Source organism: Filicampus tigris, chromosome 14 (assembly GCF_054856515.1).
Source record: "Filicampus tigris isolate MCC_2025a chromosome 14, RoL_Ftig_1.0, whole genome shotgun sequence".
Lineage (NCBI taxonomy): Eukaryota > Metazoa > Chordata > Actinopteri > Syngnathiformes > Syngnathidae > Filicampus > Filicampus tigris.
The window spans coordinates 7,662,414-7,675,121 of record NC_141230.1 but is presented as its reverse complement, the minus strand read 5'-3'; the positions used below and the strand labels follow the sequence as shown (position 1 = coordinate 7,675,121).

Genomic DNA, 12,708 nt, shown 5'->3' with positions numbered 1-12,708 from the left:
CATTTGCCTGCGGTGTGAACCTAGCCTTAGAGGAAAGACACACATCGGAAAAACTTGGCTGCTCTCCTGCGGAGTGTGATGGGTACGTGGGCACTACAAAATAAAGTCGTCGCCTGTGTACATGATAATGCAGCTAACATGGTGCTAGCGAATGAGATCCTGCTGCACTCGGTACCATTAGTCATTACATTATTCATAATAAATGCCATGCATTGCATTGGAAAATGTATCCGAAATTAAGAAATCAGGCAAAAGAAATGTGTGTGTGTGTGTGTGTGTATATATATATATATATATATATATATATATATATATATATATATATATATATATATATATATATATATATATATATATATATATATATATATATATATATATATATATATATATATATATATATATATATATATATATATATGCAAAACCTTTCAAAAACAGTGACACCGAATAGAATGAATACATGGCAACTTGTATAGCACACTGTACAGTATATGTTTGTGGCCATGTCACTTAAAATGCCTGCGATCCAATTTTAACTCATTCTGTCAGTAGAATTATAGCATGTGTGTCCGTCGTGTTTTACACTCTTGATACTGCATGTTTGCAGCACTTGCCTGGCAAATTGCATACACCAGACAGCTCCCAGTGTTTTAATCCCAAAATAAAAAGGTGGCCTGTGTCTGAAGATGTGGAGGTTATTTTCCCCATGGACAGCCAGCTGGACTTGGGACGCACAAAGGCACCATTGAGCAGATGCTATAAAACGTCCATGGTTGTCACCCGGGAGCATTCCGACGCTGATCTGCTCATCCAGATTGTCTTTTACGAGCCTCATGCTTTTGCTCTGACTTGCTTTTTATAACATTTTTTAAAAAAATAGTTAATGCTGTAGTTCCCAGTCCCACCAGTCAGAATCCATTAGCGAGTGTTCCCAATGCGCACACCGCAGTACTAACTTGGTTCTTCATCAGAAAATTCACTTGGTTGGGTACACAATTACTTGTTTGGAGCCTCTGGCCACACCCCCACAAATGTATAGCAATGAATTAAACCAGTGCAGCATGGCGGTGGTTCAATAATTTACTTGTAAAAATCATTTATACATCGTAATTTCCGGATTACAAATACATACCTGATTAAACTGCCACAGCTAAATTAGGCCATAAAAACATGTTTGTATATACAATAGAACGGCTACTTCGTATTCATAGTTGCGGGTCTCCACGTTGTAACATGGGATATTTGCAGAGAAAGAGGTTACACAGATGGATTAAAAAAAGAAAAAAGTTTATCTTACACACAGCAGAAACTTTTTTTTCTGTAAAAAATATGCAGAATGTAGCTAGTTACACAGTAGAATCCAAACCTTTTTCAGTCTCTTGTTGTCACATGAGGCTAATTCGCAGGCGAGCTTCACCATGCAGCAGTGCTTTGGAAACCAGTTTGTTCCAGGTTGGGGAGACGCAAGACAGTGGTCGCCAAGCTTTTTCTGCCACAGACAGGTTCATACAAGTCTATACCTTTCGCGGCCCTGTAACTAATCCCCGTCGGGGGGAGAATAGAAACTTTCCAAATACGTCTGCTTATTTTACTCATTTGCTAGCTTGTGCATTTAATATTAGCGTTGCGCGACGGAGACAACTTGACATGCGTTAAGAGTCAGTGATAGATGGATGTAACGGAGAGAATCTGGTCACTTTTCAAAATAAGATGTTTTTCAGCCTCGCATAATAAATAAAAGGGAAGTACTGTACTTTTTTTCTTTATTTTTTTTTCTTTCCATCTGTGCGGCCCGCCGCGGCCACTGGCCACTTTGCCAGCTGACCTGTGTTTGAAGCTGAGCCGTGATTGGTCGTTACCCTAGCCCTGAGTAGTTGTGATGTCATTTTCAGTCGACAGAAGTGACTAAATGGCCGCCCCCTGATATGGCTAAAAAGGGATGGATTTTGCTGCTTAACTCATATTCCACAAATGCAATATTAATCAGAATGCCGTGTTTCAACTAGTGGACCTGCTGGGAAAATATTCTGAAAAAAATGTGTTTGGATTGATTTTTTCCCCTTTAAGGGTTTGTGGTAAATGAGTCCTGTTGTTTTACCTTTGAGTAGTGGGATTTCCCAGTTCTTAAACGCAACACTTGGTACGTGGTCAGAGTGACCATGAGGCAGCGCATATCCTCTCGCTGTTTGATGTCAACCGCGGGTATACAAAAACTGTTTTGGTTTTTAATAAACGTCAGTTTGCTGACTAATGCATCCTTAATTCGTAGTCGATGTGAAAATGTTAGCGTACCACAACAGGGCATGCGTGCAGTGTTCACTCAGACGCCCACAGTAGCCTGTGCGTGCTAACTAGCTAGTTTCCAGAAACGACTGTCCCTGTGCCATAAATGAAATTGGGCATCAGCCACAATGTGCTTCCTTTTTAGATGCTCATTTCAATAATGAATCAATAATGTTGGAATATGGGAGGTAGTGATGGTCCTGCAAATAAATGCAAAAAGAGACTGCATTTTCCTGTAAGAATTGAATGGTCCTTTTTAATTGGTGTATATTTATTTTTGAATCATACACATTCATAGCTTACTAGAATGCAACCTTTTTCATACTAGCACACTACACGCATACACAAAGGTGTGGCAACAAGCCAAGTAAAACAACTCCCAGTCAAGGGTAACACAGTGGCCTTTTGTTCTCTGCCCTTTGTTTCACTGTGAAAGTGTGCTGACACACACCTGACACCTGCCGCTCCAATTTCTAAGATGATGCTTCAAGTCAAGCCTAATATAAAAAAGAGTGTATAATTTATACTCTCAAACATTTGTCTCCAAGTCATGGAAACATCAGAGAATGTGAAAAACATCAGAGTTCCATTTTCTTGTTCACTTTTTTTAAATCGCCTATAAATCTCTTTGTAAGCCAGAGCTGGCTTTTATAAACCGTCCCTCTTCCAACTTGCAATCGGTGTTGGCTTGCAGCCAAAAAAAGCAAAAAAAAACTGCATTGCTGAGTCATTCTGAAGCTGGTCGGCGCTGCGCTAGTGTCAAAGTAGACAACAGTGTTTTAGTGAAAGACAAAAGTGTGTTATTGTGGTGAATTGTGTATTTACCATGGTAACAACTGAATAAAATAAAATAATCTTTGTGATTCGTAAAAGATGACAGTGTTGTCAATGTGCAATTACATTTGCATAGGTACTGAAAGGCACTAAACTACATTTTAATGAAACTGGGTTTATTTTAAATTTAGGTCAATTGGAGCAGAGGTTTGGGAGCTACGGCCAGCCGAATTTTTCACATTGAGGGAAAAAAGGGCATGGTCATGGCAAAACGTTACCCAATGAATATAATATTTTGTTTCTACTCTGAATTTCCTGCAGGAGACCAGTCCTCTTTTAGATGTTTTAGATTGGTGAAAGTATTTAGTTTCATGGGCAGTTCATAAAACCAAGATTAATATCCTATAATTCAATGCTTCAAATTTAGCATCATGGAACTGCCTGCTTACGCTGCCCACATTGTTAGAAGGATACATTGTTAATTAACTGAACCGCAAAGACAAATCTCAGTTCACCTACACAAAGCTGTCTAGTTATTCACTGTGTTTACATGTGTAGCAATGAGAAGAGCACATAAGTTAATGTAGCAGTTAAATAATCAATCAAGTTGCACTCTAACCCTGTTGCCCCTTTTACATTACATGGTACCTCACAGAAAATAGAACTAAATGTAGGAGATATTCATTTGCCTCCACCGATGTTGTTTGTTGGCATGTCTTATTCAGGCTAATATGTTCAATACAGCTTGGTTTTCACAGTTTCTCACAGTATTATTTTGAAATGGAATCAAGGCGAGTTAAGCCAAGACGGTAGTTTGCAGAGGAAAAGCATCTTAAGAACTTTAAGCCTTACTTAGTCATCTTAGCAAGAAACAATTTTTTACCATGCACTAAAGTTACAATAAAACCCCCCAGAAAAAACACTTTGTTTTCATCGCTCTAACTGTGGCAGTCATCGCCACGCAAGACCTTCCCATCTCTGATTCTCCACCCAGAGCATGTGTGTCTGATTTCAGTCATGTGTGAGCAATTGGGACTCGGACGCCTCCTCGTAGGCCACAGCCGAGCAGAGTGAGTAAAGTTTTAAATAGGCAGAGCTGGGCACTTTACCCTTTTTGTCCGTCCTTTTGAAAAGAATTCTTGTTCTCCGTCCCAGATGGACAGTTCCGTTCCAGGGACAAAATGCCCTCCACTGTAAATAGTTCAGACGTGGCTGCTGTTTTAGTTACCGGCGGAATGAGGAGTAGCAGTAGTAAGGAACGCATGAAGAAGGGAAGGATGGAGGTACCATAAAACAGGCCGCTATTGGCAAAGTTCAAGAGTGATGATTGTTTCTTTCTTCAACTTTCAGTGTAAACTTTCAGAAATACTAAATTAACTTGGTTACAGTGTGAACTTAAAGAGACACAACATTGGCACTTACATAATAGGTTTGCATGTAACAACAGCAGTAGTACTAAAATGCCCACCTCAAAAGATTCTAGTGATTTAAGATCTTTTTTTGTGATTAGGTTTAGAACAAATTTCCCCGCCACTTTTTGGGGCGTGGCTTATGTTATGTTTTCGGTCTCAGCTGTCTACGTCACGGGAGGTAGCCAAGCGTGGTAATATTGCTCGCTTTGTCAGTTCTGTTGTCTAAAACGGTGACTGATCGCCACCAAAATGCAAATGCACATTACTACTCTTGTCCACTTCAAACTGTGAAAGTATAAAAGTGTTCTGCACAATAGTTTGGATTTATTGACATAAAACGTGATCTCATCATGATCACTTCCACAAAATCAAAAATACCGTGGCGATTGCTCCTCCACTTTCACAAGCCGAAGCGGACAAGAGCATGAATGCGCACACGAACCCCGACTGGTTATATTTCGGACATTTAGCGACGCTAAACTCGTGTCTCAGGAGGGAAAGAGACGCGGCTTGCAGCAGCAGCAGGCAGATTGGAGCCCCCCGCTTCCCTCCCCGGTTAAAGGTAGGATTGGGACAGCGGACGTTTAGCAACAACTAGCTTCAGGCTGTTAAAACAAAAGGCGTTAGCACAACAATATGGATTGCCCTTGTTGAATGACTGTGTTACTGTGGGTTGTGTTAGCTTGGAGCTAGCGGCTGTCTCTGGCTAACGTGTCTGATCTCCGTTTGCTTTGGCTGTCGGCGTAGTTTTTCTGGGTGCTGTCCCCGCAAGTGATTAAACAGGTTCGTAGTGTTGCCATCTGACGTCCGAACCGAGTCTCTGCAAACTTTGCAAATAACTGGTTTGCGCTTTTTCCTCCAAACCAAATCGACGCTGTGGATGTGGAGTTTCTTTTCGGGACCAACTCTGCTTCGTGGTGACTTTCCGCTATAGCTTCCTGCGATACAAACAAACAGGGAGCGTCACGTACGGTGCACTATGCGTGCTATGACTGGCTTTGAGCCACCATGGAGCTAAACTGTATAGAATGTGCCCTGTAGACGATCAAACGATCTTTCGGCTTTATGAGATCGTCAACACGTCAAAGTCCTTAACGATCTAATATCGTCATATCGCCCACCCCTACCACAACCTTAATATGAAATTTGTTGGTAAGGTCATTCTATGGACCTGTCATTCAAAACAAAGCAAATCTTAATTTTTACACACAATTATTTGTTGAGCAATGCAAGGAACTGACCTGAATGTCACTAGTTTACACACAACCTAAAGTCACAGTTTGCTGAAAAAAAAAAATAACAACAACAACAACAACAACAAAATAAAAACAGTGCAACATGAATCAATTATGTGTTCAATATGACACATATTCAACTACTGGTAATTAGGGCTGCAACTAAGGGTGGGCGATATGGGCAAAAAAAAATTAAAAAATCTCTATTTAAAAAAACAAACTAGATAACGATAATTTGACAATATTCTACAAAAAATATTTTAAATCTGCACTTGCTTCACAGACCAATTGTGGGTAGACAGCGTTTGTATTTTTTAAATTGCTAAATACAGCTTCTGTAAAACATAATGAAATTCTACGACAATATTTAACAGAAAAGAACAAAAAAATATGTATAGAGTTACATTGATTTTTGGGAATATTTATGTCATTTAAATGTCTCTGCTGTTATTCCATAATGTGACATTTTGAGCTGCAGTAAGAACTGATGTACCACTGCCAACTGCTAGAGCAATAAGATTGAGGAAAAGAGTGTTAACTACAGCAATCAGAATGAGAAAAAATGTATTTGATATGTGACGTGTGACAAAGTGTCACCCAGTGAGGGGAAAAAAAGACGTTGTCATGACAACACCCATTTTCATACATTGCCCAACGTATTCAGAATAAAGTTGAATAACAAAACTGCAATTTGCCGAAAAGTGCATTTTCCTACTCGTCCATCACTGTGATATGTAGACTTGTGACTTTATTCATGTTTGGGTGTGTACTGGCGTCACACTAATAAACCGTCGTAGTTTGTGCAACATGCCTTGGGAATACAGGCTAGTTATGAATGATGCGGACTAAAAGCGTGTAAATTGAATCATCCAGGATGTCACGTTTGACTTGCTCGCTAAAGTCCTGAGTGTGTATGTGCGTGCGTGAGTGTGTGAGTGCGTGCGTTTATATTTGTTGGTTTAACTCGGCGACTCTTTTCTGAGTGTGTGTGTGTTTAAGCTTTTGTTTAGCGTGCTTGCGCGGTCGCCAAGTTTTCCTCATAATCCACATGGCTAGGGGTACAACAGAATTGCTCTTTGATGTGACCGTTTTGGCACATCTAACAATGTTATTCCCACCGACGTCAGTCTTGTCAACTCCAAACCATTTACAGACTACGGATGACGCGGACTCTCGCCTTGCTATTATTCCCCGCTGGACACTCCTCCATACTTGAAACGTAGCTTGGCTGCAGTGCGGACAGAGTCAGTTGATCGGGTCCTGCCCGCTGATTCAGCGAATGATTATCACTTCCTCCTCCTCTGCCGTCAATGCACACTGATTTTTCAGCATTTCCTCATACTTTGCGGCCGTCGACTGACTCGAGTCAGAGGCAGTATTAATACTCGATAATGTAAAATTACACATAGTGAAAGAAAGATTGACGATGATATCGATAACGATATATATCGCCCACCTCTAGCTGCAGCTATCAAATATTGGTATTGGTATTTTAGGCCATAGGCTAGCTCTGAGAAAGTGCCAAGAAAATGACTTTCATTCCAGCGTCGGGGAAATACCTTATATCATGGTTTTTGTTAATTAAACTAGTTGGTCTTCTTCCCCAAAAAAGTTCCACAAGAAGATTCCCTGCAGTTAGTAAGTAATCATGTTCCAAAATCTGGGACTATACTGCATGAAAAATTGGGGATTTTAGCCTCTGACAGCACTTTTGGCTCCAATCATCTCAGAAAGTAATGCCATAATTTCACACTCATGCAAACAATGCAAAATACATTCAATATGTGGAATATTAGGTGGAAAGGAGCACTGCTTGTGAAGAAATTGTTTATGGAAAAAAGGTATTTTTTAATTCTTTAATTTAAGTCAAACTGAACAATCAACATCACTGTTGTCAGACATGTCCTCTTGACTAGCAGTACTGGTGACATTATGACACTTCTGACCAATCACGGCTGACCTGTTTTCTGCATCTGAGTCGTGATTGGCCGTTACCTGAGCCCTGAGCAGTTGTGATGTCACTTTCAGTCGACAGAAGTGACAAAATGGCAGCCCCCAGAGACGGTTAAAAACGGGTGGATTATTTAATGTGGATTTAACTCTTATTCCACAAACGCAATATTGATCAGAATGGCTTGTTTCAACTAGTGGGCTTGCATAGAACAGATTCTGGAAAAAAAAAAATATGTCCAACTGGTTTTCATTTTTAGATAATCAACATTTTATACTTACTTTTAATCTATGCATAGCAGCACACTAGTGAGAAACATTGAGATTTTGGTGTACGAGATGAAATTGCGATCCTAGAATGGATGAAAACACAAATGTTTTGTTGGGTTCTGCACTTAAACTATGGGCGTGTTCAGAAATTTAATGTCACCTGTGCACTAATCTGAGTGTGCACATGTTCGGAGAGGCAGAGGGCGCTCCGCTCCCATTCATTTCCATCAGCCCAGTCGCAGCACCTATCGTGCACACCGGCACTCTGCAAATTTGAGTAACGCCTTAAAAATAATAAATCAAAAGCTTCAACTCAGAGGTATGTAGATCCTTAAAGGGTGGTGACGAAAATGACGGCCACCATTTTTTTGTTTTCTTCGATATTGTCCCTCCTGACTATAAGCTCACTCGAAATTTGATGAGCCGAGTACGGTGTTGACAATTGCTAAGCTTACGAGTTGCTACGGGTCTTTCGCAATGTGATTTCCTAACAGCTGAAATATGATATGGTTGTTTTGTTCCAAATTTATTTGTAGTTTGTCAAATTATTGACATTTTAAAGGAGACATACAATGCAATCACATCACACGTATCACACTTTCTCAACAGCCCTGTTTAGAAGGGGTTTGCAATTCTGTCTCATGCAAATCAGCCACTGCTCAGCCCACCCTTTTCTGCCTTACCTTCTCCGGCAAGTCATGGAGTGGTATTATTTTAAGTAGCCATACTTTTTTTTAAATGTTATATAATTAAGTGGATTTAGCACAGTCAGATCTCTAATCTTAAGGTTTTGCCAGTCGATGATTTTTACTGACATAAACAAAAGGTCGCAAAAATGTAGTCACTTGGATGTGTAATTAAACTCTTGACGAGTGAGCAGGAACCCCATAGAGCCAATTATTATTGCATCAATTAAAAACTATTTTCTAATTATGCCCCCTTTAATTAATAAGATCTTGATGTTATTTACACTTGGTAACTTGACGTGTATCCAGCATTCATAAGATATATGATCAGTTTGGGAAGTTTACCTGTCCAAAACTGCTATATCAACAAACCATGTCATTTTGTTCTCCTCTTGATCTGCAGAAAAAAGGTTAAGGACGCCAATGAAGTCATAAAATCCAACCCGTCCAAGCGTCACCGGGACCGGCTGAACGGGGAGCTGGACCGGCTGACGGACCTGCTACCTTTTTCCGAGGATGTTCGCTCCTGTCTGGACAAACTATCTGTCCTACGCCTCAGTGTGGGATACCTGCGAGTCAAGAGTTATTTCAAAGGTTAGTTCTTGGTCTGTGTAGCTGTGTACGCGTGACTCCTGTGCCCCGCACAACTGGGCGCCAAAGGCGCATGAGTGCCGAAATGATCAAAAATGTTTGACACTCAGCGCCAATGGTGCAGCGCCATCCTTGCTCAAAAAATGCTCCCACACACAAGGCGCGGAAGGTGAAATATACAGCACGGATGGCGATAAGCTCCAATGGCGCCTCGTGTACCCTGGGCTTAAGTGGATACAATTCAAAATATTGAATATTACATATCAAGCATTAAAGTGACACTTGGATGAGCTTAACCTTGGCACTTATATAATAGGTTTGCATGTAAAAATGACAATAGTACTAAAATGCCCACCTCAAAAGACTCTGTAGTGATTTAACGGCTTTTTTTGTGATTAGGTTTACGACAAATTTCCCCGCCCCTTTTTGGGGTGTGGCTTATGTTATTTTTTCGGTCTCAGCAGTCTACGTCACGGGAGGGAGCCAAGCGTGGTAATATTGCTCGCTTTGTCAGTTCTGTTCTTACTACTCTTGTCCACTTCAACCTGTGAAAATATTAAAGTGTTCTACACAATAGTTTGGATTTATTGACATAAAACATGATCTCATCAGGATCACCTCCACAAAATCAAAAATACCGTGGCGATCGCTTCTCCACTTACACAGGCTGAAGCGAACAAGAGCATGAATGCGAACCCTGACTGGTTTATATTTCTTAGCGACGCTAAACTCGTGTCAACTCTCATGAGGCAGACGACGACTAGCAGTGGGCAAGCAATCAGGCAAGGATGGATCTTTATACCCCCTTCCCTCCCCTCCCCAGCTAACAGTAGGATAACAGTACAGCTAATAGCAACAACTAGCTTCAGGCCGTTAAAACAAAAGGCGTTAGCATAACAACATTAGCTCCTTACTGTCCGCATAGCGTGCGGAGGTGATCATTAACCTGTGTCTTCATGTCGCGGGGATGCCTCCCGAGCAGTCACGGGCGTTGTCCGACACCGCTTGCAGCCGCCAGCTTCGGCGTCAGTGAAGCAGCGTGACAGTGAGGTAAGACCTCATCGCACAAGCGTCAATGTTCAGCAAACAAAAAGTTCCAGCGAGGAGGCTGACTGCACAGCCGAGTGTGGCCGCATTGTAACGTATCGTTTCGGCTGTTATGTTCCACGCCGTGTTGTCAGTCGAAAAACTGTGGCCATTCCTCATCCAAATAAATGTGCACGTCCACTCATTCCCACTTCAGTCTCTGTAAATATCCTGACTGGTGTTAAATGCCTCGCTTGTCCTAACTGTGATCAGCAAAGAAGCAGTGTTTTTTTTTTTTTTTTTAAGCGAAGAATCAATGTGCGCTGGTCCTAGCCTATGTAGCTCTGCTCACTTCCACAGCCACGGAGAGGTTACTCCTTTTGATATGTTGAAGTGGGCATTAGTAGAGATGTCCACATCAATTTTGGTGTTGTAAGCAATGAAAGTACAATGATTTCCAATGGAGAGTTTGGAATCGGTCCTCGCGTGATTCCGGCCGAACAAGGATAGAACGGTAGGGGGCGCGGCCATTCTGCTCATTAACAAGGGGCGTTATTCATAGAGTCACTTATTTCCTAATTTCTCCCAAATTTATTGATAAAATAGAAAATGACAACTTTTTTCATTTTCCTGATCAAAAAATACATAAAATGAACTTGTTAGTGAAAACATGGCCATCCCGGCCCCACCGTCCCTTTAACTTCAGGTGGCCCAACATAATGACGTGGTGGTCCCGGGCCATCGGGCCACTGTTAATGTCTTGTTAATGACTTCATGCAAATCATGACCTCTCTACCAGACTTAATTTGATTGCAGCGTGAAACATGTGTGAGTCAGTTTGATTTATTGAATAGCAAGTTCCCATTCATATGGACTTTTTGGCCCTGTGAAAAACATATTCATTTTGTGGGATGTGCACTGTGTTTTAGCACCCAAAATACAGTGGTACTTTGGTACAAGTTGAATTGGTTCTGTGACCAAGCAACTAAATTTACTTCTACTGTATGCCAAACAGTTGTCCCCATTAAAATTAATTCAAATGCCATTAATCCATTTCAGCCCCCCCCAAAAATGAATATTTTTAATTTTAAAAATGTCAGTACAACACAACAAGTTAATGTGCAGAATTTAACTGGTTTTACAAAGTGTAATAATTGTAGATACTGTAGTATTCATGTGTTGAATGATTGTGTGCCTCTAAGGGATATTGTCTTATGAATGACATCAAGATCTTGAGTTGGGTGTTGGTTCAGTTTCAGCCGCTGGATATGAGCTGTGCTACCACGGACTGCTTTCGGACTGTAAATCATGCTTTTTTTCATAGTTTGGATGGACTTGCAACTGATGCACGCTAAAGAATGTGGCAGTAATGTACCAAAAGTGTACGCCAGTGATATGTTTTTTTTTTTCCCCTTCTTAATGGTGCATCTTAGTCAGAAAAATATGGTATTCTCATTTTGTATTTGTGTGTTTGACTGTTTGTCCTGTTCAATTAACACTTCAAATTGAGCAATTGCATAATCAATAGCATTCCTTGCCCACATGCAGGGCACTACCTTACTTTGCTCTAGGGGTGGGCGATCTGGCAAAAATATCATATCACAATTTAAAAAAAAATAAAATCACGATCATGATTATATCATGATTCTTTTTTTACATCGTTTTTTAAGACTAATTTGCACATTTCTAACCATTTTCCTCATGTTAAACATATAAAACATATTTAAAATGTGTATAAAACTAAAAGAAAAAAAATACATTTTAAGTCAACTAAGCTTTCTGAACAGGTTTTAATTTGAATAGTCAAATTTTTTCTCAAAATGTGCAGTGAATGTAAACATAAAAGGTAACATAATGTAAACATAAAAACACAGCTCACAATGCAGGTCTAGTACTTTGAAGAGTCTTTCAAACCCCTCGTTTTCCACTGTTTTAATGTGAATCATGTCTTCAGCAAGGTAATAAGTCACTGCCTCAGTTACTTCTTTACACTTCTTGCTTGTTTATTCATATGGAGTGCTCTTGTTAAATGACTCTGTTACCGTGGGTTGTGTTAGCTTGGAGCTAGCGGCTGCCTCTGGCTACCATGTGTCCGTATGCTTTGGCTGTCGGTGCTGACGTCCGAACAGAGTCCCTGCAAACTTTGCAAATAACTGGTTTGCGCTTTCTCCTTCGAGGAAAAGCCAAACCATATCGACACTGTGGATGTGGAGTTTCTTTTCGGGACCAACTCTGCTTCGTGGTGACTTTCCGCTATTGCTCCCCGCTATACAAACAAACAGGGAGGCGGGGACGTACGGTGCACTGTGCGTGCTGTCATTGGTTGGTCAGGTATATGCGTCAGCGGTTTTGCGCCGCCATAGAGCTAAACTGTTTAGAATGTGCCATGTAGACGATCAAACGATCTTTCGGCTTCATGAGATCGTTAAACCGCTTAACGGTCTAATATCGTCATACCGCCCACCCCTACTTTGCTCC

At 40.8% G+C, this 12,708-nt stretch overlaps 1 protein-coding gene across 1 annotated transcript in view; it reads left to right on the top strand.

Annotated features, from left to right (window-relative positions):
• The window catches only part of LOC147136184 (aryl hydrocarbon receptor-like), a 50,398-nt gene that overhangs the window by 10,352 nt on the left and 27,338 nt on the right, over nt 1–12,708 (top strand). Inside the window, exon 2 of the mRNA XM_086051300.1 lies at nt 9,017–9,207. Coding sequence (XP_085907426.1) covers nt 9,017–9,207 — 191 coding nt within the window. The remainder of the gene's footprint in view (nt 1–9,016; nt 9,208–12,708) is intronic.